The sequence below is a fragment of the Equus quagga genome, chromosome 9 (assembly GCF_021613505.1).
Source record: "Equus quagga isolate Etosha38 chromosome 9, UCLA_HA_Equagga_1.0, whole genome shotgun sequence".
In the NCBI taxonomy this organism is placed as follows: domain Eukaryota; kingdom Metazoa; phylum Chordata; class Mammalia; order Perissodactyla; family Equidae; genus Equus; species Equus quagga.
This window is the reverse complement of record NC_060275.1, coordinates 91,254,370-91,281,437: the sequence shown is the minus strand read 5'-3', so window position 1 is coordinate 91,281,437 and position 27,068 is coordinate 91,254,370. Positions and strand designations below refer to the sequence as shown.

The window sequence follows — 27,068 nt, the reverse complement described above, 5'->3', positions numbered from 1 at the left end:
TCTGAGGAGGAAGCGTGCTCTCCTCTCCCAACCCAGGGCAGTGGCATTTCCTCTCTTCAGTCTGTTTTCCTTGCCATCAGAATACACGAAGCTCAAGGCCACCATTTGCACAATTCCAGGGATTCTGCCACATTGCACGTAGAAACGATGTGAATGGCGTCCCCCAGAGTTGTGCAAGGTGGTGGCACCATCCAAGCGTTTGCCTACCTCAGGATTTTGCCAGGACACCCATTACTTGTTGGCACTACCTAGCTTTTAAGTCCTGCCTCAGTATCACATCTAATTAAAGCAGGCCCCTGTTATTTTCTATTATAATATCCTGTTTGTATTCCTTATACATGCCACGTACATATGCTTTCTTTATGCATCCCACTCATCAACACCTGGATCACTACATATTTGTACTTCTTTGAATATTGTCTGTCTCTCCTCAAATAAAGTATCGACTCCATGAGATTGAGCAGAGTTTTAGTTCTGGCCACTGTTGGAACCCTGGTGCCTTGCACAGTGCCTGGTAGTGTAGGCACGCCATAAATATTTGTCAAATGAGTAAATGAAGAACAACTTTGCAAATTTTTTCCCACTTGGGTGGTGATTGGTCATGGAGAGTTGATCGACAAGGCCACTGACCAACCAGTGGGCTGTGTGGTGGTGAAGGGGAGGGCCTTCTAGCCCAGGGCCTGGCTGTGGTCCCAGGGCACGGGAGGAGGTACAGAAGTACAGAGAGCAATAGAAATGAGTTTTTATTTGTAAAAAGTTACAAAATGATATTGTACAAAAATAAAGTCTGTAGAGAACTTTGGTTGTATAACACAAACGACCAAGACAGATCAGAGAAGTCAGAACTTCCAAAGAAGTGCACTCCTTACTGGATCAGATGGTAATCACAATGATAAAGAAAAATCACAAACTTTACCCTTTTGTGGATTTGGTGGAGCGATTTGCTTCAGTTGAAACCTGCTTGTGGTGTATAGCGATGCTGGGAACAAGTTGTCAACACCCATTGAATCCCACAGCCCCTTTGGGTAGGGACTCTTCATGGGGAGCTGGGGGTCGACTTAGGTTGACTACCTGGGGACACCAGCCACCACACCTGCCAGGACTCTGAGTTGGACAGATGATCCTGGGGCGACATCAAATTGTGCTTCATGAATGACCAGACGGCTGGGTCTGCCCCTATTCTGAGCAGGTTACTCCTCAGCAAGATCCCGGCTCTGGAGAGGGTAGAGGGAGGCCCTTTCCCTCTAGTTCTGAGTCGAGCAAGGGGGGCAGAAAGGACAGAGAGGGGCAGAATGGCGGAGAACCTGGGTCTTTTGGGGCTGGGGAGAAGGGATGTCTGGTAACTGCTGCCTCTTGGTTACTTTGTAAAATTAACATGATTGTTTGAGAGAGGCCAGTAGGTCATTAAATTGCTAAATCTGTCATATTTTTGGGCTAATAGCCACTAAGGTAGTGATAGATGATCTCCTTGATAAAAATGCCTTTTACAAAATGTGTGACAAGCTCTAACATAAGGCCCAGTGTATTGCGCATGGATTGGCTGCCAGAAAAATCCAGGATCTGGGGCATGTGCGAGATAGTGGTTCCCATCCTTCGCTCCCTTCCCTTGGAAAGCTTTCCTCATAAAGGTACTGTGATCTGTGAGCTTGGGGCTTTGGGTAGCCATGGCCAAGCCATAAATATCTTCCTCATGTCACTTTCTGGTTCTGGGTCACCTTCTTCCAAGGGAGGGGTCAGGTGTACAAGGGCAGCAACTGTTGCTCTGAGGCCGCAGGCAAGGGGCTTTTATGGCAACCAGGCAGAAGCCCCTTCTGGAAGGCTGGCAGTACGCTCCTTGGCTGCACTGGGCATGAGCATGTTTCTCAGAAGGGCGGTGGGGGAAGGATGGAGGAAGAGTCCCTGCCATGGGGGCAGAAGCCTGGCTGCCTGACAGGATTTTTGCTTTTAGGTCAATATTGAATCCAGGACTACCTACTAAAAGGAATTTAACCTTTCATATATTTGGTTATGCATATCATAGATAGATATATGTCGAGGGGAGTAAGAGCTTAAATACGACAGAAAGTGGAGCACATGGCAGACGGGTTCAGAGACGGAATAATGAAGAAATAAAGCCGAGTGCCAACGGACTCTGCACACAGCTCCCCAAAAGGGGGCCCGTCACCAATGCTCCTTCTGACACTTTTCTTTTTTAAAAAATAAAAATAGGGAAGATGCTGAAATTGGGGAAATGAACGAGGGCTTTTCTTAAAAAGGTAAAGTAAGTGATTTTTGCCTGGTGAAAAACTTTTTAATACTTTGAAAAGCATGGACCCTTGTTCTCAATTAAAATGTCCTTTGTCACCTTTCTTTGCATTTTGCGAGCACATATACTTTGGCACCTTTGAAAAGAAACTTTAATAAATAAGAGAAAAAAGAGAAACTCATTAGTGAACGGTAATAAATAACAATAACTTAAATCTCAATAAATAGCTTCTCTATATTTCTGTATCTGAAACAGATGCATTGCATCGAGTAGCTTCTCTGGTCACTGGTGACCACGCATAAACGGAGCTGGGGTGTATGTAACATCTGTCTCTCTGTAAACCGACAGGCCCGGCGGGTTGCCCTGCCCCCGTGCAGCTGGGGGCCTTCCCCACTGCTCTCCTGTGAAAATGCTGCCGAAAACCACAACTGGTTTCCTGTTTCTAAGGACACAAAGGAAATACCTTCAGGTTTGGTTTTAGTCATGAGGACAGCCTTTTTGGTTCCTAGCCAATTTCTTCCCACCCCACACACCATGTTCGAAACCAATCACCAATGGTTCACAAAAAGGCTGGTTGTACGAAACCTCAGGCCTCAACCTTCCAATTCAAAGGTTACTATCTCTTGTGTCTTTGCTTTTGCTTTTTCCTCCTTTCCCGGGTATGTCTCCACTGAGTGACAGAAAAATAAACCTTTCTTGCTTTCAGCGGTAAAATGTAACAGCAAGGAATGACACCAGGATTCCCGTTTCCCTGGTGTCTCCAGATATGTGAAAACAAACCACAGGAGATTCATGGGTTTGGTTTCATGCGCATCCGCAACTGGGCCGTGACCGGTGATTGTATCAGATGAAATGATGGCAACACCCAACGGGGGACACCAGCCCTGAGCTTTGGGTGACATCGGCTGCCGTCTGGGAGAATACAGACGGCTATTTTCTCTCTCTCCTGTCCAGTTTTCTGTAGCTGGATCTCCCTCTACCAGGCTCCCATAACGGCTGCCTTCCTCCTCCTCCTCCTCCTCCTCTTCCTCCTCCGCCTCCTTGGTCCTCATCTTCCATTCTGGGCAAACATTTCCTGGGAACCTTGGTCCCTTTCTTTGCACTGTAGCAGGAATGCAATACACAGCGGTCTCTGGAGCCGGACTCAGATACATCCACACCTTTTAGCGGAATGCTTTCTTAGAATATGGTAAACCAAGTTATCATCTAAAAATGACAGGTCGTCATCGAAGGCGATGGGTCTGCAACATGCCTGCCCTACTTTGTCACTCACCAGCCTTCTATTTTTGGATAAGTTTTTTAATATTTTGTCGTACATTGTCTCGGCTGCCTCGCAGGAGCCACTGCAGTACCTAAAAATCAGTTCCTCCTTGGTTTCGTAGCCCAAACCCAAGTCAGTGACATTTAAATGTATCGCGGTTAAGACACAACCCCGGTTTTTGCCCCTCTGGCCTCGCTGACCTTTCCTTCTGGAATTCTCCGGGTTGGCAGCTGCAGCCTGCCGATTCCGCTCTCTTCTAGGAAGCACTGCCATTTGTTTATCTGGTGACCTTTTCAGTCTTTTAATGGTGGCTTGAATAAAATCCATGACATCATCAAACTGATCAGGATAATCCTCTGGCATATTTGCTGTTCAACAAGAAAACAGAAAAGGTCACATGAGACAACAACAATGATCATTTCAAGCAGTCTTCTGGGTCAAAGGGCCTCCTAAAGGCAGCCACGATTGGACCCACAGCGAAACTATCAGCCAGTTCAGCTAAGTGATCACTGTAATCCCCCAAGAACAGAGGCTAAAATGCACCCTCCAAGACTTTGCAGAAGGAAAGTGATTCAGTTGAAAGAGGAGACTAACGTGGTGGGTGACACACTGCCTGGTAAAAAACAAAGCCTTAGAAGTGTATATTTCACTTGAATAACATCTGCTGTTTTTAACAAGGCTGTAGAGAGTTGCTGTGAACAGGCTGATCCTCTAAGGCCATTTTTCTTGTCTAATAGCGTGACCTAGAGTAGTGGTTCTCAAACGTCAATGTGAATGAGAATAAGCTGGGATGCTCCTTGGAATGCAGATTCCTGGCCCTGTCCTTAGGGGGCGCTGTGGGGAGGGGCCAAGGAATCTGCATTTTTAACAAACCCTGGAGGAATTCTGATGTAGGTGATCCATGGGCCATACTTTGAGAAACCCTGTCTTAGAGGGTGACAAAGGCCTATCTCGGATTGGGAAGTCTTCCAACACTGCTACTTGCATCTGGAATACCGAGTGTCTTCTCTGAAATTGACCCCCACTCGACATCTCTGCTTGGCTGAGTGGGATGAGAACCATTTTGAGAGAACAAATGAAAAGCTCATAAACTCAACTATATTTTAAAACTTCCTTAAAAAACATTAAGAGACGGAAAAATAGCCTACTTTTCATCAACAAAGAGACTAATTTACCAGTTCCTTGGAACAGCATGACTTAAAAAGTTATGGAAATACTGTAAGAGGGCATTTCAATGTATCATAGCAATAAATAGAATGAGATGCTATTTGTGGACAGATGCAGCCTGACCCCGCTGTCTTTGGTTGCAAACAGGACAAGAGGCGAGCACTTTAGGGAGCTCACATGGAGGAATGATGAGGTGATGCCTCTAAAAGGTTTGAGACCTTTGGGTAGAATCATGATTAGCAATCTCTTGGTGTTTCCTGCTGTGTTTCAGCATTTGCTTTGGCTGATCAAGTAAGAGAAGAGTAACTATTTGAACAATTTAATACATTTTTAAAAGAGGAAAGCAATTCAAATGCCTATTTATTAGGTACTAGAACTTTTATGTTCCCCTCATCGCATTTTCGGGTAATTTAGTATGTTTGGGGTTATACATGGCTTAGAAAAATAATACTACAAAAGAGTTGTTAGCAAGAGTGAATGTTTTTTGTTGAGACTGTGTCAAAGCAGAGAAGGATTACATTGTGCCTCACCCACGTCAAATTGTTTTGTCATGAACTGATTGTTGAGGTATCCTATTGTGTTAAACAAAATCCAACTAAGGTGACTTAACCATATCTATCTCTCTATCTATCGATATATAGAGATAATATATAATATATATAAAATATATGCTATTTGGTATTGAAAAGAGAGGGGATTGCGTGGAATCCCAGAACACCTTTTTGCCCCATATCTAAAATTTGGCATTGAATGATCCTACTGCCCAGAAGTCACGAAGCTGCTTCCACTGTGCTCTGAGTCCCATCATCTCGCGCCTGGATAACCACAACAGCTCCTAAACTCCCTCATTCCAGCCTTACCCTCCTTCAGTCTATTTTCCACCCAGCAGCTCTCTTAAAACTGTTAATGCAGTGCATGTCTCTCCTCTGCTCCAAACCCTGCAATGGTTCCCCATTTCTCTTGGAGCAAAAGCCAAAGCCTACATTGGCCTAAGGCCCTACCTGACCCGGCCAGCCCCTCTCTCCCAGTCTTTGTTACCTCTGACCTCATCTGCTACTTCTCCTTATTGCCTCCCCTCCAGCTTCTCTGGCCTCCTTCCTGTTCCTCAAACACAGGGTTTCTCAACCTCAGCACTACCTACATTTTGGGTTGGATCATTCTTTGCTGTGGGACGCTGTCCCTTGCGTTGTGGGAGGTTTAGTTGTATCCCTGGCCTCTACCCAGGAGATGCCAGTAGTATCTCCCCATCCCAGCAGTGACAAACTAAAGTGTCTCCAGACATTGGCAAATGTCCCCTGGGGGCAAAATCATCATGGGTTGAGAACCACAGGTTAGACATAAGCAGCGACTCAGGGTCTTCGTGCTGGCTGATCCCTCTCTGCCTGGAATGCTGTTCCTGCAGAGCACCCAGTGGCTCACTCTCACATCCCCTTCAAGCCTGTGCTCAAACGTCACCACCACCAAGTCCCACCATGACCTTCCTGTTTAAAATATAGTCCCTCCCCAAGCCCGAATCCAGACCCTCCTGCCCTGCTCTTCCCTCCCACCATATTACTTAATATCTTCCAACACTCTGGATAACCTATTTCTTCTGTTTGATATTTGTTGTCTGTCTTCTCTGATAGAATGTTAACTCCAGGAGGCAGAGGCCTTTGCTTGTTCACCAACAGATCCTAAGTGTCTAAAATAGGATCTGATCCCTGGAGGCCCCCGATGATTTTTGAATGAAGTAGGTCACTTGAAGAGGGGGGAAGAAAGAGTCCTTAATTTTCAAGGGGACACTTGGACTTTAGCTGAGAGCGGCACCATTATGAAATGAAAGGCTCCAAAATAAACAGCCTACATCACGCGGGCAGCCTCGATGCCCTGAATGGCACATTTTCTACCTGAGAGTTGAATAACCATCTTCAAGCTGACTTTCCCTTGCCAGCTTCCTGCAGCTTTAAAGTGTTCAGCTCTCAATGCCTGCCTTATCCCCAGTCTTCAGAAAGGGTTCATGCTCGCTGGGAGCAACATGCTCCCAAGGAGGACTGAAGGCTGGGAGAGTATTCTGAATTTGTCATTTCCTCTGAACCACTTTCTAACTGGACTTCCTTAGGAAGTTTTCTTTTCTTTCTTAAAAAAAAACCTTTAAATCTCTGTGATTTAAAGACATGAACCACTTATTTTGAAAAACAATCTGCTTGGCTATTCGTGATTTTTTTCAATAGTAAGCAAGAGAAGAGGAAATTAGGTGTGCACAGTTTCAAAAAACCATGCTTGTGTAGAAATCTGAACTGGTAAAACTGACATATTAGGGGTGATTCATCAAAATACAAAAAAAAGTCTTCAAATTCCAAAAAAGAATCTTTGTTTTACTAAAGGATTCACATGATGGGGTCCCTGGCCCTATTCAAGGATTCCTGAATAGATCATTAACTTAAGAACCTGGGAACATAGGAAGTTAAAATCGATTAAGAATCAACTGAAGATTAATCAGAAATGAGGATGAAACATTACTACAATTTTAACATAAACTAATGGGAAAACATCTGAGTTACAAAAGTTCAACTTACGCCAGTTTAGAGACTCATTAATTTATATAACATAAGTTATGTAATTTTGTATTGCTAGAGTTAGAACAATGATTTGAATCAGTATTTATAATGGTCTTATTTATTGCCCAATACTTTCAAAGTTCCCGAAAAACATTTTCCCTCCTTTTTAAGACATGTTGACTGCATGCCTTTGTCCACTGGCATTGCTTGCCAGATAAAATACAGTACACATAATTAAATTTGAATTTCAGATAAATACCGAATACATTTTTAGCATAAGCAGTCCTAAATAATGTTTGGGACATATTTATACTTCGTTATGAGACTATTTAGTCCCTTTTTCCTTATTTTCAATTCCAGTGGCCTTTTCAGGGCGATATGTGCAGCAGTGTGAATGCACCAACCACTCACGCTTTTCGATGAGGTGGCGAACAGATCATTAACCCTAAGTTAAAAGGCTTCCTGGCACCTGGGAAGCAGTCAATAAACGTTCGATGTGTTAAACTGAAAGATGTAGCTAATGAGGACTTCTCTTTTTGATGGGAAAACCTCCCTCATATCTCGTTGTGAATGTGGAAATATTTAAGCCCCAAGTTCAGGCCATAGGCAATTCTTACTGAGCTGAAGTTTTTTCGTTTTTTTTCCTTTCTTCTCCTTCTTGAAAAATAGCGCAAAAAATAAATATTTCTGCTGAAAGTTTTACATGGATATGAATTTTGGAAATGAGAAAAGGGCAACAGTATCTTTTCCAAACCACAAAGCAAATAGGCCTGTCTCTTCCAACTAAATTCCTAATTCCAGGCCTTTGGATGCTGACTGAGCTCATTCATAGAGAGGCCTCCATTTATCAACACTAGGCATTTGGGGGGCATTAGGAGCCATGCACCTCACTGAGCCTATGTTTAAAAATTCTGCAGAGGCCTCCACCCGGCCCAGGCAAATAAACTCCCTGTGACGAACCAAGGAGCCCACTGCCTCAATCTTCCAGGAATTCACCGAGCTGAGGGGAAAGAAAGGAGTTTGGGTTTGGGTCTGGATTAGCTCCCTAAATGAAGGTTTAATGGCATATCACTTTCTTCTCCATCCTATAAAGGGTTTGGCAGAATGTCGGCGATGCAAACAGCCCTCGTTCGTATGAACTTTGATAGTAAAATACTTGCAAAAGAGGAGCATCATTTTTAAAAAACAGGTCAAACACTTGCTCATTTCCCAGACCCACTGGAAGGATTTATCTTGGAAAACACATCCATCTAAAAGCTAAAGGTTTTGAAAAATCAAAATGCTCAAATGCATTTAAGTCACTCTTCAGCGTGCAACCAAATATTTTGGCATTATTCTATTTAAGATATTTTAACTTTGATGTGTCCTTTGTATAAACAGTGTTATTTAAACAAACGAAACCTTGTTCTGGGCCACGACTGGGAACAAACCGTTCACTGAACAGGCCTTGCCTCCCTCGATTATGGGGAAAAAAGGAGTAACGTCACCTTGGGAACAAAGGCCTGGGATATTGACTATTTTGTAAAGTTAATTGAGGTTTTATAGGAACAATGGTGAGGCATCAGAGTACTCCCTGTAACAGCAGAACTAAAAAGGACAAAATGCAAAACGTCATCTTGGTTAAGCTGCCATTCCAGTGGACAAAGTATTCTCCTAAATATTGGATTTCTCTTGAAAACAGTACAGGTTAACTATATTTTAATCAAAGGGGTCATTTTATACAGATATCAGGTTGCCCCTTCTTCATCCCAACCAGTCTGGGGGTCTAAGCTGGCCTTCAGCCCGACGTCAACCCGTGGGTCCCAGAGGAAGGCAGCTCAAGGTTGTGTACAACGTGGTGAGGAGATTATCTCTTACCGGGAGGAGAGGCGGGCTCTGCAGAGGGAGGGAGGTCTCGAGGCTCTGAGGGTCCCAGCGAAGAGGGGGCCTGACCCTAGTACCTACAGGGGCCCTCCCTTAGAGGAGCTGGCTTCTAGGCCAGAGCCAGCCTCAGGGATGCAGAAGCCCTGGAGAGAAGGTCCAGGTGTTTCTTGCTCTGGGAAGGACCAGCGTCTGTGCTTCACTGTAAAGCATTCAGCTTCTGTGTACCAGAAGGGCAAGGGTTAACACGCTGAGGTCCATAAGGGTGAGCTACTGCCTAAGCCAAGGCCAGACAGGTGAGAGGTGTGTCTGGAACCAATGCCCGGGTGCCCCCGCTCCAGGTAGTGCCTGGGTCTGGGGTGGGTAGATGCTGGGTGTGAGGCCATAGGATGCTGTGCCTGGGGCTGCTGAGGTGCTGAGCAGCCCGTCCTCGCATGTAGAACCCTCCCTGAAAGGCTGTCCCAGACAGGAGGCAGGTGGGAACCCCCCCGGGAGTGGGGACATTTAATCTGATATTCTTTGCCTACCTGTACCCCAGGTAAAGTACAAATGGCTCCGCAGACCAAGTATATAAAAAATGGAAGTTCTCTCTCTCTCTCTATACATGCACCCACACACACACATACATATATGTATGTACACACACACACGCCTGTTTATATGAAAAGAAAAGATCAGCCTAAGACTGATATAACCTCTCAAGAAAATTCCCAACTAACTCCATTCTTTAGAATAAGTTATTTTTACTTTTCAATAAGGTACGAACATGATTTTCTTTCACTAACATTGAAATATCATAAGAACTACATGGTTGAGTCTTACCTTTAAAATTCCTCACATTACAAAATTTCATCACTCTGTGTTTTAGATAACAGCGTCTTTGCACTTAAAAATATTGCCAATATAAAGGGGACGATAGATGGCTACTTTCACACACTAACTTTAAACCCAACATCATTCCTGCAAGTAGGGATCACATATTATCTCCACTTTACAGGTCAGGAAACTGAGGCTCAGAGAAGATATGTATTTGCCCAGGGCTACCTGGTTCGGAAATGTGGACTCGGTTTGGTTTCAAAGCTCAAACTTGTTCTAGTGCCCCTGCCACTTATTTGTTTTTACGTACAAATTCTATTGCCACGCAGCTTTTCAAGTCTCGAAACATGTGGCAATTTACTCTGGATGAAGTGTAAGATATCCTGATTTCACAGGAACACATTTACCAAATTCAGGACAGGAAGCGAGTATATTTACTTTCTATTGGAAAATTCGGTATGAACTGAGGTACGTTAAGTAGATTCTAAAATCAGCCTGCCATGGGCCACAGAATATAGCAAATAGTGTCCCAAAAGAGAAAAGCCATGCCTTTCAGGATCTCTCTCCCACGTCCTGGTTCTTGCATATCACTCTAAGGCCGATCTGGCGATTTCCCAGTTAAAACCGGAAAAGCGGCAGCCAAGGACGGCGGCAGATTCAGACAGAGAGGCCCCGTCTCCGGAAGCTCCTCAAACTCACTCTGGCACCAAACGACGAGGCTCTCCCTGCAGAGCTGGAGAGGACAGAGCTTGGGATTCCAGTCTGAGGTCAGTCCCTGACCAGCCTCGTGACCTTGGACGTGTCACTTAACCCTTCTAAGGTCAACCAGACCTTCTCTGGGGCCCTCCCCAGGGCTAAAACCCTAAGATTCGGACAGTCTATGGCTTGATGGGAAAGTGCTGCCAGACATAGGTTTTTTGTCACCTCTGTCAGGGAGAGGACCACCTCCAGCTGATGCCCGAGCAGCATTCTGCTTGTCCACCATCATCAGGGGCCCTAGGAAACCCCACAGGAGGCATTTTAGGTTCTAGTAGTTCTCAACCTTTTCAGTTTACCTCTTGGGTCAACATCGTGGTTACATTTGAAATAATCACCAAGTTCTCTCGATTCATCAAGTCATCTTCCTGTGCCCTATTTTAGGAGAGGTAAAAAGATGTGCATAGAAGGCCTGTATTTGAGTCTGAAAACACCCACGGAGGCATCCTGACACCTCAGTCTCCATCTGAAAGGTGGAGATGGAGTAATGACCTCTGAGAGGACATACTAAGCCAACATGATATTATAATCCTTCAATCTCTATCAACCAAAAGTCAAACACTAAACTTGCCATTTTCCTAAAATCTCTATTTTATTCATTTCTGTTTCTGCTGCTTCAAGCATGTTTAGGTCATACCCAACTTAGGACTCCAGGGCTAGAATCACCCACTGCAACTGCGACCCAATGGCTCGTGAGAGCTCCACAGCTTATCTTGGAAACCATTGACCCTTGTTCTTATCTGACCTTCACTGATCTCTGAAATGTGTCGTGTAGGTCCATAAGAGTGTTCCAGTTCTCTGAAAAATTCTACAAAGTTTTGTCTTCTGCTGCTATTTAAAAGTGTTAATTTTGTCACTTATTTGAACTATTTAAAAAAGAAGTCCATAGGTCTTGAAGCACTGGCATGCTGACGTATCTCACATTACGTAACGACCATCCTTGCCTTCCTATTGGATAATGTATTCATCTAGCATTAGAGATACCATCCTGGTCTTAAGGCACTCTTGGGTTAACTTCAAGAGGGGTCCATGGCATCTATTTCCCTAAGAACGATCACCAGATGAGGCAGTTTACTAAGTCATTGTGAGCACTGCCAGAGCTACCAGTGCATTCTCTCCATGACCAGTCGTTTGCTGACAATAAGGCATGACATGGGTTTATTTGAAAAGTATTTGCATTGTAAAAACACCAGTGTTTTGTTGTTTTAAAAAACATTTCTGGATCCTCTCAAAGCAGAAGAAAAGGACCAACCAGAATAAAAACCATTTCGGAATATAGAAAAAGGAGACTTGGGTATACTTTTAAAAGATACTTTGGCCACCAAAATGCCATTGTATTTACCATCTCCACCCACTTTGACCAATGTAGTGCATGCTTATTAGTTATATTGTATCTTGAATTTTTATCCTACAACTTAACTGAGAAAACTTGTCATAAGTGTAATGGCAATTATTCCATGAACACAAATAGCCAAAAAGCCTCACTCACGGAGAGACGGACGGTTTAGTCATTTTGCTATTCAGATTCTGATTGCCCTGCTCTGATTTCCACCTATGTGGTCCATACTTTTATTATATTTATGTTAATAACTTTACAGTAATACAGCATGCCTCCCCTGGGGGAAAATATCCCTTCTCCTGCTTTTAAGTCAGGAAAACACACAACAGGGTGTCCATTTGTTAGCTAATCCATGAACACCTGGTGTGGGCTAAAAGCACTCCACGATCAGCAGTAAACTCTGCAGGCTAATGTATGCGCATCATAACCTCTGCTACTGCCCTTATTAAAAACTTAACAGGGAAGAGCGAGAACATTACCCAATAAAATTAAGTGTCCAAAAAACCGCTTGGGAAAATAATTTCTTGTGGCGTTATCAGAGGTTCCTTTGCTTCCTTCTGCCCACAAAGCCCTGCTCCCAGCCTGGGAGGCCCCAAACTCCCCAGGGAGTCTGCATTGCACTTCCCTCAGCCCTTCCCAGAGGGCCACCGGAGCAGTAGGTAAAAGGAGCATGGAGGACCTGAGGGACTTGGGCAAGAGGGGGGGGAACTAAGAGAAGATGAAAGGAAAATAAAGGGGACGAAAGGAAAGTGTTCTTTATCACTTGAGCCTGTTTCATAGATTCCTGTGGTCAGATGTGAGGAGGGACTTTCTATTCCCAGTGAATAAATTCATTGGAATGTCAGACTCTTCGTGTAATCAGCTCTAAGAATCATTCAAAAATGACTGCAGTTACAAAACCCCAAAGCCGGACTTTTCTCTTCACTGACTTTCCGTCATCGTCAGGAGACTGATGCAGGTGTGTCTTGGGCTGGCAGGAAGTGATCTTGCAGAGTGGGGATGAGAGTGAGTGTTGGGCTCAGGCTGCCCTGGGTCCAGAGTCTGGCTAAGCTGCTTAACCACGTGGAGTCCCAATTTCCCCTTAAAATGGGGACAGTCACACCTTCACTACAATGGAAGAACAGTTTCCAGCTCAGTGCTGGAAAGCATTTAACAAATGATGCCTGAAGTACGTCCTTATGCTTGTCACGTCTGCGATATTTCTTCAGCGATGTCTACATAGGGGGCAGCAGTGTGAAGATTAACTCTACTGGCTCTAGACAAAGTAAGATTACCCCAAGGGAGATGCAGACATTGGTCCCTTGTTAGTCTAGTGTGTTCCATAGAGGAGAGGGCCTGCAGCCCCTGACCTGGTGGTCTATGGTCTGTGGGCAGAAGGAGCAGGCTTATCTGGGGAGTTTGTACTGCCTCTTCTGTGTTCCTAGAAATGCCTGAAAATTAACCACACAAACATCAACTTAGTCCACAGCCCAAGAACGATACTTTTGTGTCCACTGTGGTATGGGTCAGTGTCATCAAACTGAGACACATGTCCCTCCCGGCACATCAAGACGTTCTACAATGCCTGTGGGTAGTTTTAAGAGAATCAATTTCCAGATCCTCAGCTTCCACATGTACTCGATCCTAAAACTGGTCTGTCCTGCGGCCAGATCTCTTTTCCCATGTCCCCTTTTACAGTCACCCTTCCTCCTTCCTGAGAGAGTGTACTTCTTGTCCATCTCATCTTTTTACTGTGAGGCACTGTCTAGAGGATAAACAACTATAGACACTATGCAAGGACAACTCAGGCATGTATGGCTCCATGGGACAAAGTGCTATCGGTGGCCCCTGATGTGAGGACCCATCAGCATGAACTTAGTATTCTGAGGATGTTTGCCCGAATCTAATCACATGGAAACAATCACACAAATCCAAATTGAAAGGCAGTGTGCAAAACAGCAAGCGAGGCAGCCTGGACTTCTCAAAAATGTCAATGTCATGGGGAAAAAAGTCTTGGGAGCTATTCCAAATTAAAGGAGAATAAAGAGACAGGATAATCAAATGCAACTTGTGATCCTCAACTGATGAAAACTCTATAAAGGACATTATAGCCACAACTGGGGAAATGTGAATATGGACGATCCATTGGATAACATTATTGTATCAATGTTGAATTTCCTGAGCCTGATAACTGAGTTGTGGTTATATAAGATAATGTCCAGGGCCGGCCTGTGGCCGAGTGGTTAATTTTGCGTGCTTTGTTTCGGTGGCCCAGGGTTTCACCGGTTTGGATCCTGGGCATGGACATGGCACCACTCGTCAGGCCACGCTGAGGCAGCGACTGATATGCCACAACTAGAAGGACCCACAATTAAAATATACAACTATGTACTGGGGGGATTTGGGGAGAAAAGGCAGGAAAAAAAAAAACAGGATTGGCACCAGTTGTTAGCTCAGGTGCCAATCTTAAAAAAAAAAAAAAGATAATGTCTTTGTTCTTAGAAGGTATGTGCTGAACTATTTAAGGTTATGTTTGCAACTAATTCTCAAATGGTTCAGAAAAAAATGAAGCAAAATGCTAACAAGACGTCAATCTTGGTGAAGGGTACATGAGCATTCATTATACTATGAACACTTACTGAGGGAAAGTCCCACATGAATAAATGAAGAAATACTGAAGTGGGCGGTTCCACATTTCATTCTGGCCAGGCCCTCATGGCAAGGCTCAGTGCTTTATCTGCCTGTTCAGCCACTCATCTATCTATTCATCTTATAATTAGGATCCAGAAGTGTGATGGTTGTCACAGAAGTATATTAACCAGTGTATTTGAAGTGAAAATGAAGTCAGATCTTTTCTGACCAAAAAGTCAATTTATTTCAGCTGATTAGTTTGATAGTTTTCCATGAATTGAATAAGCTAAATTTGCAGCTCCAAGGTTTTGCCAAAAATATATTAGAAGCACATATTCCTGAATGGGCGGGAAATCACATCCAGTACAACCATTAAACTTGTGATAAAAAATTTTAGATGTCACCTGAGAAGTGTATAATAGTTTTTCAACATTGTTTTTGCAGGTTTGCAAGGAAAAAGTTTGAAGACTTTTAAACCCATGCCTTTCCACCTCTGTTATCTTTTTAAAGTCCTGCAAAAGTGGGTATTGTCTCTACTGGGCTAACCAGTTGATTCCCAATAGTGACCCAAGCTCTGGCTATGCAAACTCACTCCTAGTCCCTCTGTGGCCGTGCCTCTGACACTTGTGCAGTCACCCTTGGTTTTCGGTGTGAATGCCCTCTTTCCCTGGGTAGAGGGGGTGGATTCTGAGAAGAAGTACCTCCCAAGTGCTGTCAACCTATCAAGCATTCAAGGAGACCTCGCTTTGTCCCCCAAATTTAGGGAGCTTTCCCATACTGCAAAAAGCATCAATACTATAGGAGTCCACAGAGAAATTCACGTTTCTCTCCTTAAAACATTCTGATCTGGGCTTTGAAGTAGCCGTTAATAATATGAGCCTAGGCCCACTGCTGCCCAAATGGAAATCAAAAAAATGGCCTAAAGGAAATTTAAATTCCCTGCTTCTTTCTATTAGCTTGCTCCCTTGATTTTCCTGGAAGTCTGTGTTTCAGGGTTATGAATGTATTTTTAGCAAGTCAATGTTTGTGTTTTCTTAATCTACTAATATGGGAGCACAGTCTGTGTTAAGCCAAAAAATATTGGCTTCGAGACCAGAAATCTGAGGTTTGAATTCTGGTTTTACTACTTAATAGATTTTCGACCTTGAGCAATTCTCTAGGTCTCATTTCTTCATCTGTAAAATGGGGATACCAATACCTCCCTTTGTCCAGCAAAGCTCAAACTTACTCAATTTTAGGACAAAATATAAAACCTATTTGTTAAAAACTGAGTTAACCACGTGGATCACTAAGAGGTACTATGACACTAACTTTAATATTAAGTTTTTATTTGTAGCTCTTCACTTACTTGAGGATTAATAGGTTGACTCTATTGTGGCTGTGCCGAGAAGCTTTTTAAAAATAAGGACACGATACTTCAAAATGACAAATATGCCTATGCTACAGACCCCACTCACGAGCAGCCTGGGTACTGGAGTAACTTTTGCAGCAAGATGGGTTTGCAGCAAGATCCCACTCACTCAAGCTGCTCCAGTGGCGCCCCATTGCCATTAAAAAGACAGCAAACACCTTCTTGTCCTGGATTTTACAGCATTTCATAATCTGGGTATCACCTACGGAGATATCCTAAATTTCACACCACTTCCCGCCACCTGTTCTCAGCACTTGGCGACTGGTCTGGCTTCCTCCTTGTATCCACCATCTGCCCCTTCCCCATGTCAGGATCACAAATTTGCCCATGCATCTCCCTAGTCTGGAATGTGCCTTTTTTCTTTTTCCTTCCCTTCCTAATACCCATCTTTGAAGTACCAGCTCAAATCCTCCCTCTTCCCTGAATCCTTTCCTGCTATGATCTCAAATCCCAGTGACCTCATTGCTAGGAATTCTTACCATGACCACAGCTAATGTAAACCCCTCGGCAGACATATCTATCCGTCTGACTGACAAGCCACACACCCATCTGCCTATCTATAGTTTATAACTGGGTCATAAGCTATTTAAGTCCACAATTTTGCCTTTTTGATGCCACACAGCACCTAGTGCATGAAAGATATTTAATACCTGCTTCATGATCGAACTGCAGTGATTAAAGAATAAGTGTTTTAATTGAATGAAGGTGCTATGGACCATTAAGGGCCAAATGAACAAAGATGAATGGGATGTTAGGAGAGGAAAATGCCAGAGAGCTTTTATTTTTATATCAGCAAAAGTAGAAGCTTTTGAGCATAATTCTTAGGCTATTGGATCAACCTAAGGTCCTAAGGCTGGCCAATTCAAATTAAGCCTGCAATAGATTTCTCTAAAGAGCAACAGTTTGATTTAGGTCTCTGGACTGGGGCCAGAGTGAGATGTTGTTCTAAGATCTCAAGTGAGAAATCAGTGCCCCATAAAAGGGTCTGACATGCAGTTTCTTGATTCCAGGAGTCCTGTTCCAAATGGCAGAGCCCCTTCTCAGCTTAGGTAGTCATTTTATTATAGTATTGCTCATTCATACAGTTTCTAAAGCGATAAGAAGCAATAGGTGAGTGGTGCTCATTTTTTCTGAATTCTATGTCCCATAACATTAGATTTGAGAGCTTAACATTTAACCAGCCTGTTGCACTAGAAGCTTCCTTAGCTGGATAACAATGGGCTGAAAGTTTACTAAAGTTTATTAAAAGTTTTTTTACTAGGTTTATGAAACATCTTAAACATCCAGCTGGAATCAATTAAAACAGAAACCCTCTATCTCAACACAGGTAGTTTCTAACTCATAGCCCCCTTAACACTTACAGAGAAGGAAGGAGTTGCCTGCCCTGGCTCCCTTCTCCCTATGGTGGAAGAGGGTCTCCCTAACATGTCCACGGGAATCTGGTGGGAAAAATTCCATAGGAACTATGTGGGCTCAGACAATGGGGAAGGGAAGGAGCCGTGAAACCTGGGAAGAGCCAGGGGGAGCCCACCCAGGGGCAGAATCCCAGGCAAGCTTGGCCTGCCTATGTGCTGACCAACTGACTGACCACAGAGCCCAAAATAGTCTCCCCTGTACTTCTTTCAGTCTCCGTACTATGTTATGGTGCTTGAAATTCCACCATTTAGAGCAACCTCTTGTCTTGGCAGAAGCAGGAGTGAAAGGCTGTGGCAGGAGAAAAGGTATTCCTTGGGTGCGTTGGGGAGGGGCTGTTGGAAGTAGGAGGGTGCCAAGTAACAGCTATAATACCTATTTATGGGGCATGGGCTTTACAGGCATTATCTCATTTAACTCTCCCAGCAACCCCATGAGGTAGGTTTAATACTATCCTTATTTTACAGAGGAGGAAACTGAGGTTAAAGAGATGTTAAGCAACAGTTGGTTAAGTGGCAAGGCTGGGATCCAAACCATAGTCTGATCTGAATGTGTGAACTCGAACTCTTGCTTGCCGAAACTCCTGATTTCTTGCTCTATGCCCTCCTTCTGCAGATTATGGGACCTGGCACCTTGGGAAGACACTCTAGCCAATAAGACTGTGATTCGTACTTCAGTTATATCATGGTTCACATAGATTTTTGTGGGCTAGGCTGGGAACTTGATAGCTTGATTTATAATATTGTTCTATAGGAAATATTGTGACTTGCTGCCAAACTGGTGGAATATAATCCCATTGTATTACAATAAATTGTACATTACCTTAATTACAATTTAACAACGCTCAATGTTTTTTCCAGTTGGCTTCTGGTCACACAAAAAGCCCACCTTCCAAGACCAAGGTTCTTCATGCGTAGTTTTAGTTTTCAATGCTACGGAATGACCACACATTGTATATTTCCTAGATAGTATGTTTCCTGAGCACAGGGGCTTTTGTCTATTATGTGTACCAAGGATTCTCTAGCACCTAGGACAGTGCCTGGCACATATAGGCACACATTAACTATTTGTTGAATGAATAGATGTTTTTAGATCACAAATGTTTAAAACCACATGTACCTTATGCTTTTACTTGTGAAACACATTTAGAGCTGTCACACACAGCTGAGATCTGACATATGACTACGATTGACTAAACTTGGATAAGTTTAGACAACCTCGTGCAACACAGTTTTAGTCATTAGCTGAGACCTTCCTCTCACAAAAAGTGTCTTTCCCTAGGTAGCAAAACTGAACGCTCTGCGTTACAGTGGTTTGGGGAACTCTGGTCCTAGGTTCAGCAGACCTGCTTCCTGAAGCTGCTTTACCTCTTGTGGGCTGAGGACCATAAGAGGATTCCTTTCTATGACATCTGCAAGTTTCACCTTCTAGATTCCTCATGTCTGCTCTAATCGCCCTTTGGAGATGACGCTGGCACAAAGCAAAAGAGAACAAAGATAGCTAAAGGGAAAAGCCTTGAACACCCTAATAAGAAAATCACAAGCCCTTGAGTTCAGACAAGTTCAAAGTTGCTATAGGAGGCAGCCACAGCCCATTTACTTTACAGCCAACCTCTAGGCAAGCAAGTGAGCCAGTGATGAATTCTGTTTGGTAGGTTCACCCTGTTCATCATGCTCAGAATAGAATTCTGGCTGTTTCATTTACATTGGAACCAGGAGAACACATGCAACCTCAAGGGAGCGTGTGTGGATGGGGTGCAGTCCAGCCCCCTTTGAACAGCAGAGAATGACTGTTAAAGTGGCACGAAAAAGTCTTTGCTCAATCACTAGGTTACAAACATTTGAAAAGAAGAGAGACCAGTATTTACGGTACTTTCTATTTTCAAATGAAGCAAGTGACTTAATGTTTTTCTACGTAAGTCTTAACCAGTTGCACGGCGTACAGTGCAGGATATAAATGTCAGCACTGCGACAGGGGTGTGTTGACACTGGTTGAGTGCTCAAAGTCTGCACACTGTCATTATTCTGCCTTCCCTGCACTGACAGCTTGCTACCGAATTGAACGTACCTGGAAAGAAGTCAATTTGGCTTAGAATGCAGCTCGGTTTCTCTTTGGGAACACTTCTCTTTCAGGTTTCCTCTAGGATCTATTGGGTCTTCCCACAGATAAAATAGAATTGGGTGTGTTCTGCTGGTTCAGTTGTAAATAGAGAAGCCAGAATCTTGTCCAGTGATGACTTCACATCAGTTTCGGAAAGGGGAAGTAATCTCCCTTCCCCCACAACATGTCCCCTCCCTCACAGTCAGTAAGATTAATGCCACTTTGCTTGCTTTGTGACTTGCCGAACCTTATATGAGGCACAGATTTTCTTAGGGTATTATCAAGTCATAGTGATTCGACCCTGACTGCACGTTAGATTTACCAGGGGACCATCTATATATGCAGATGCCCAGGCCACACCCCAAATCAATTAAATCAGAGTCTCTTAGAGTGAGGCCCAGTATCAGTATTCATTAAAGTCCCCCAGGTGATTCCAGTGAGCAGAGGTCTCTTCTTACAAGTTTCTTCCCAAAGGACGGTTAGGGCAGTAGCATGAAGGCCAGGGGGCAAATCTCATAGCCATTGGCATTTTGGAGTGAAAAAGCCTCCCTTTACTGTACGGTTGTAAACTGTTCATGGAGTTCTAAAGTAAGCAACTTGTCCAAAGTCACAGTTGAAAGCAGAGCCAGAACCAAGGGTCTACATTAAGTAAGCATAGGTAGACAGAATCCTAATATGCTAATTAAATCTCTATGAATTAATCAGGCACAGTCATTTTTCTCTCCTGAACATCCTGGTTAGAGAATTATTGTCTACTGCTGTGTTCTGTTCCTCTGGCCTAGGCTGTGTGAATGAATGAAAAACCACTTAGCTCTCATGGGTACTGTCCTGAAGACTACGGTGCAGAGCAGCATTTTAAATTTAAGTTTCTCTTGGAAAAACATTTATATACACTAAGATGGAAATTCATGGTTGAAACCAAAGCCTTTAAAAATAGGTTTATACAACTGATTGACAGCAACTTGGAACAGTTACTTTAATTTCAAAGGATCAACCATGTTCTCTTTCTAACCCTAAGTCACTCCTGAAGTCTTAATTTGCCTTTAGGAAAAAAATGAAGTTTTTCTCTTTCAGGACTTCTGGAAGAAGATGCTTTTATTGTTGTAATTAAGCATAAAATAAGCCCATCACATTTCCTGGGCTGTTTTTAACCCAAGGACACAGGGTTTGGGGTACTCTGAGTATACAGCTGATTTGTGGGGCCGCTTCTCCTATGCATATGACCACAGTATGTTTCAAGTGCAAAATAGCTAGAGGGGTAATGGGAGAGGGGAGTAGCCAGGGTGACATCCTGGATACAGCTCACATTGCTTTATTTTGGGATTGTGTCAAATTTTCTACTGCTATCTTTGTTGTCCACATACCTCCTCCATAACCTTTAACTTGTAATATAGCACACCTGGCTTTATGCAACAGACAAACTTCTGAAGATGGAGGGTAAATTATATCAAATCACAGTTGACACGGCCTAATAAACTTGATATCTAAACATGTTAATTTTTGAGAGAAAAATCACATATTTATTTTCTACTATGAATAACCTGGTCTTTTCTTAAGAGTTAACATGGTCATGCATGGAGTGAACTACAGACCTCTTCCCCAGTCCCAGCGAGCACTATTTACCGTTAAGTCTTTCTAGAACCGGAACTTTTCTGAACAGATTTGACACTGCCCAGACGCTTGTTTTGGAAATAGAGGCCCTTCTGTGTTTTCTCTGACTCTGGCTTCGTTTTGTGAAACCTTGGCCTTTCCCTTGCAAGGGCAGTTTAGCATGAAAATACAATTGTTTCCAGGATTCAGCACCGCCAGACACACCCAAACAGATACAGGGCTTTGGAAGAAAGAAAAATGTGATGCATATATATGTGTATAGGTGATGGGGAAGCGGAGAAAAAGGGACAACTGTGTGTTTTCCTGTGGTGGTGGTAGTGGTGGAGAAAAGACCCGTTCACCGGAATGCTAAACAGACAGCATAAAAATCTGATACCCTCTCTGCTGGGCTTTGGGCAGCAGCCGGCAGCTAGGGCACCGGCACCGGGAGGGGGCTTCAGCGCCAGCGCAGCTCTGCCCGCGGGTCGGCGAGACCAGACTGCCATCCGGGCTGCCTTGGGGTGCGTGCGGGCAGCGGGTGGGGGTGCGTAGGGGTCCGTCGGCGGCCCCCCCGCGGGGAGGGAACGGTTCTTACAGTCACTGCTCAGCGCGAAGGGCGCGCGGCGGCGGCCGAGGGAGCGGTCTTCGGCGGGCGCCTCGGGAGGCCTCTTACCGGCGGGCAGCGGGAAGGCGGACGCGGTGTGGAGCAGCACCAGGCAGACAGCCACGACATCCCATAACTTCATCTTAGAGTCCCGTCCGGCGGCGGCACCTGCGCGGGCGGGCGGGCGGGGGAGAGAACCGCAGAATGCACTTTACGCCTGGACGCCGAGGGCCGCCGCGCTGCCCTTGGGCGCAGCATCCCCGCGGGTCCCTGTGCCCCTCTCCAAAGTCGTCACCGCCCTCCTCCGGGACGGCTGAAGCCCAGAGGTTCCCTGGGCATCCCCCGCCCTCTTTCCAAGTCCCCTGCTCTCTCCCCCTCCCGGGTGCGCCCCGGGCGCGGCTTGCTATCCGCGTCCAACCTACAAGGAAGCCCTTCCCTTCCGCCACCTGATCCCAGGGGTCAGATTTTCCAGCAGGGCTGCTGCCCCCGCCAGTACCAATACAACGACACCAGGACACCTGGCCAACACGATGACACCAGTACTGGCGCGCAACGCTCCCTCATCTCTTGGGGGGGCGACGGGGCAGCCCTCACCCTGAGTCTCCCGCCGCAGCCAGAGGCTTTCCTACTCCGCCAGGCAGCTCCCGTAGATCCCGGGAACCAGCCCTCGACGAAAGCAAGCAACCAGCCTTTCATTTTAGGAATAAAATCAAGTGCACCCTCAGCCCGGGGTCCCGATCCTGCTCTCAGCTAGGCGGGGACGGCTCAGTGGCACCACTCACCCCACCTGCGCTTCATTCCTCCCACTTAAATAAGTATATTGTCGCCGGAACAAGAAGTTAGTAGGGACTTGGAGATTTAGGGCCTGTAAAGGAATATCTGCGTTGTTACTAAACTTCCCACGTCAACTCGGTTTAAAATACTACTTCCACCTCTTAAGGTCATGAACGTGAAATAATGTATGAAAAGGCCTAGAGGAGCATAAAGTAAGCGCTCAACAAATACTTTAGTATTGCTGTCAGGTAGGGATTGCAACTGTCTTGAAAATTTTCATCCTTCGTGGTATGCCGGAACACCCTCTTTTTATTTTATTTTATTTTTGCAGTTTTGGCAGATTCTTGCCCTAAATCCCTTCCCCTCCCAGAGAAGTCTCGAGCTTCCCGCGGCGGAGTCACGGTCATTCCTGGACGCCTGTACCCAGTCCTGGATGCTGCGGAGGCGCAGGGCCACCAGAAGGCCTAGACCACGAAAGGGCGCGGAGTGGGGGCTCAGCTCTTCCCAGCGAGGGGGCTCCGTTTGGCTTCTCAGTCCTCACACCTCTAGAAAGGAGGGCCACGCAGCCAGAGGCGGGCGAGAAAAAGCTACCGTCAACTCAGGGCCAAGTCCCACTCAGTTAGGAGGTGGGGAGGGGACCTGGGCACCTCCGGGACTGCGGGGTTACCCAGTGCCTTCCCAATGCCAGTGTTGCGGTTTACAGGAGAATTCATGCAGTTGATTATCCCCTCTTCTCCAAATATAACGGATTCTTAGGTTAATCTCCTTGACCTTTTTCCACGGGAGGGAGTCAGACGGTTTACAGATAAATGCAAAAACCTCGGCACCTTTCCTCTCCGTTAGTTCCCAGGTTTGCCTGCCTCCCTTCCACCAGCCGCCCCCTCCCGCCCCCGTCTCCACCCAGAACTCCCGCCCGGGTTCCCGTGCAGACCACCCGGGGAAGAGTTTAACTCGGCCGCCACCTCCCGCCGCTGCGGAGACGAATGCATTTTCCATCCCTTGGGCATCTGTTTGTTCGATAGGCAGCTGTTGGGCTCGGGGAGTCTGTAGGGACTAGGAACTCGAGCAACCTGCAGCTCCGGGCGCCTCATGCTGCGCTGGCTGGTTTACAAACCCGAGAAAAAGCAAAGGCTCTGGGCATGGACGCGCGGGCTCAGGAAACACTGCACCCAAGGCGCGCATAAACAGCGCAGCGAGGCGCTTTGGGAGAGAGGTCTGGGGGAGCGCGAGGCCTCCCGCCCCTCGCCCCAGCGTCAGCTCCCCTGTGTGTGCGAAATGGCTGGCGGCCCCGAGAAGCAGGGAGGCGCGGGGTTAAGGCGCCACTCCAAATCGTGGTGCCCGCCAGCAGTAAGCGACAGAGGCACTAGATTTCCCTTCCACATTAAGAGGGTTTTTCTTTTTTTTGTTTTCTGCTTGGCCGACGGACGGCTTTTTAAATTGGACGTGGAGATCCTCAATTAGAAGTGTGGCGAAGCTGGCAAAAGAGGAAACAGTGGAAAACTCCCCGCTTCGTCAGAGGAGGCTCCCAGCTCCCGTTCCCGCCCTCGGCCGGGTGCGGCGCAGGCCCCGAAAGAGCCCTCCCACCTCCCCCGGGAGAGGGGCGGGGGGGCGCATTCTTCCCTCTGAGCACCGCCGGGGCCGGATCCAGCCGGAGCGTCTCTTTAGTTCCCGGTATTTGCCGGGTGCAAGAAGAGGAGGGAGTCTGGGGGCTGAGCATACACAGTGGTCTACCAGGACGTTTCCCCCCAAGCCCATGTGGGCGCCCCACCCCACCTCACACACACCCGGTGGCTTCCCTGTTGTCTCTTTATCGCTCTCTCAAAGCACAGCTGCCCGATGTGTTTCTGTTGCAACCATCCGCTTTTGCTACTCGCGCAAATTGCTGAACGCACTGCCACGTGCGGTAATCAAGCCCCTTTTCCCAAGTCAGCTCCGCCAGGCTCCCCCGCAACGGTTCCTGAACCCCACAAACTGGTCCCCCTCTGCGTCCGGGACCAACAGCCCAGGCATGGCAAAAGGGGCGCGTCGCGAGCGCCAGCACCTGGTGGTCCCCAAGCCCGGGGCGGAAAGGACGCCGAAATGCCGGTACACGCAGCCGCTTGCAGCCGGGCGCTTCTGGGTTCCCAGCACCAGGGGGCACCAGAAACCGCCGGAGTCCTCTAGCGCCCACGCGGCCCGGAGGCTGCGTTGTCATTTTAAGAACTGTAAAACCGGTGAGCAAGCATTCCCCTACAATCCTCCCCAAATCCAAATTACCCCCGGAACTTCTGGATGTCCTCACCAGCATCCCCGCTTTTCAGGCTCCTACCCCTCCATTCTCCCTTCCTAGTTTTTCTCCACCCACCTCACCTGAGCTGGTAACTCGGTAACCTGCTTTTAGAACTTCCCCCTCCCCCGATTTCCCGCGTCACCATGACAGCTTCACCGCGGGTGAGCGCTCCCGCCGCCAGTGCCCCCGCACCTTCTTGTGTCTGGCAGGATGGGAGGTTTGTTTGGGCTTTGCCGTCAAGATCCAGATTTCAGGGAGAGAAAAGAGAGGTGGGGTGGGGAGCATGCTGCAACTCGGGGTTTTCTTTTGGGTTAAGGACAGAAGTTGCTGAAAGACATATTTATTTTAGCCGTTCCGGGTCCTAACTGACAGAGGACTTATTCTCCCCCTAATTGTTGGGCCCAAGACCGGGGGAGGGAAGGAGATTGACTGACGCTTTCTGCAGACAGTCTGGGGAGGGGTCTGGCTGTTAAAGGGCCCAAGGCCGGGTTCCAAGTCCTGGGGCACCGGAACTCCTTGCGATAGTGGGCTGGGGACGCCGAGGGCTCCCTGGACACCTGACACTTGTTGAAAAGGCGGCACTGTCCCCCTACCCCGCCAAAGCGAAGGCGTGGCGAAACAGTGAGGGCGAGACCTTGTCCAGGCCGGGTGGAAGGCCAGCGGCTCCCACTTTGAGGGCTTTGCGGGAAGAGGTGCGCGCGTGAGGTTGGAAGAAGCATCTCTTCCGTGGAATATTTAAGTGTATATTCAAAATACTGAGGAAGATTAGAGTGCCCTCTAACATACCCGCCGCAGGGGCCGCAAAAGTTTTGTTTGTCCCCGCCAATGAGCAAAAATGTTGGGAGCACAGGGTTGGGCAGCCCCTCCACCTCCCTGGGGCGCGCACGTAGGCTCTGCCCGCGGGTTCGCCACAGTCGAACCTAGAGAGGCGCCAGGAGGATGGGGGGTTCCGGCGAAAGTCCGTTCCCCGCCCCGGTAAGTGTTGGTTTTCAACGGGTGGGGCTGGAAACCAAACCACGGCGAAATCAGCCCTGAGGTGGTGCAAGGTAGTGGTGGTGGGGTATTATTGGGGAGGTGACACAGAGTGGGAGAAAAGAGGTCACTGAAATAATCACTTCGATGGCCTAGCGAAGACCTGGGCCATCCAAGGTCTTCTTCTTGAGGAGTTTCAAGAGTCTGTTCGAGGCGGAGACCCGAGTCCCCCTCTGCTAACCTCGACCAGGATGGTTAATCGGGGTTGTGGGCATTAGGAAGGTGCAAGCAACTGGGTTCCAAAAAGGGCGAGGAATGTAGCTTTGCAAGACCGCGCCCTGACGAGGTGAGCCCTCTATTTTTAGGTTCTCAGCACCTTTGCAGCAGTCCCTCCTGGGGCCTGCGTTTTCCCTCAGAACAGATCAAAACAAGCTTAATAGTAAGTTACACTCCTGGCACGGCAATGATACCTCTGCAGCTGCACGTCCAGAGAGGACACTCTCTGGTCGCGATGGTTCAAAGATGACCTAGCCCGGCACCGTCCCGGGAGTTGACAGAAGAGCGCCCCGCTGAGTCGGGGAGGGAAATGCCCTTCTTGGACATTCCAGGGTCCAGAGGCATCAGGGGCACCAGAGATCTTTGCCCACGTGCAAAGACAACCTGCCCCTCCGCAAGGCCAGACTCTCTCCCATTCAACTTTTCTCTCTCGTCTGTCCTCCCAGCGCCTCGGGTCCCTCTAGTCTTTCCTCTTTCCAATCTCATCGCCTGCTTTGGGGTCCAGCCGCGCCCCCTCTGTCTCCAGCGCCCCACAGCCCGCCGCGCCAGCCGGCGCCACCCGCTCCCTCCATCCCGGCCCGCTCCCCCACTTACCTCGGATCCGGTCTCCGCAGACCCCCAGTTGGACATTAACTCCAGGAGCCCCGAGTCCCAGCCAGGAGACCCATCCAGGCCGAGGGCAGGAGCGCGGAGCCCCGCCCAACAGGTCAGGGGCAAGAGTTCGCAATCCTGGGGCTGCTCGGGGCAGCGAGGGCGCGCAGGAGGCGGCGGCCAAGGCTCCCGCCGCCGCCGCCGCGGCGAGAAGGGCGAGGGATGCCGACAGCTCCCCTGCCGGCCCCCAGCACCCCCAGAAGCCGAGGTCCGAGCAGCCGCCGCTGCCTTGGGTGGGGGGTGACACGGCTGCGCGCGCCGCGCTCTTGGCTGGGGCTGCGCGGGCCCGGGGCGCGGCGGGCGGCTCAGCGGCGGCGGCCGCGCTCTGCACCTTCTCGGGGCGCAGCGCCTGGGAGCACAAGACGGGCCGGGCTGATGCTGCCACCGGAGCTGAGGTCTTGCCTGGAAATCCGAACG

The 27,068-nt window shown here is 47.2% G+C and overlaps 1 protein-coding gene across 2 annotated transcripts; it reads right to left on the bottom strand.

The window, feature by feature from the left end:
- Positions 1–727: 727 nt before the first annotated feature.
- GDNF (glial cell derived neurotrophic factor) lies at positions 728–27,068 on the bottom strand. Of its 2 annotated transcripts, none has more exons than XM_046671922.1 (3): positions 26,595–27,068; positions 21,701–21,877; positions 728–3,874 (listed from the first exon to the last, which is right to left on the bottom strand). In XM_046671922.1, the coding sequence occupies exons 2-3, from the start codon at positions 21,849–21,851 to the stop codon at positions 3,390–3,392; spliced, it is 636 nt and encodes a 211-aa protein (XP_046527878.1). In that variant the 5' UTR covers positions 21,852–21,877; positions 26,595–27,068; the 3' UTR covers positions 728–3,389. The 2 variants fall into 2 exon arrangements, with proteins under 2 accessions (XP_046527878.1, XP_046527879.1); XM_046671923.1 differs by having other exon boundaries at positions 21,779–21,877.

Excerpts from the sequence above, each read along its gene's own strand:
- GDNF (XM_046671922.1), bottom strand. The coding sequence starts at position 21,851 with ATGAAGTTATGGGATGTCGTGGCTGTCTGCCTGGTGCTGCTCCACACC. Across the intron at positions 3,875-21,700 it reads CTTCGCGCTGAGCAGTGACT|CAAATATGCCAGAGGATTAT; the intron begins GTAAGAACCGTT and ends CTTGTTGAACAG.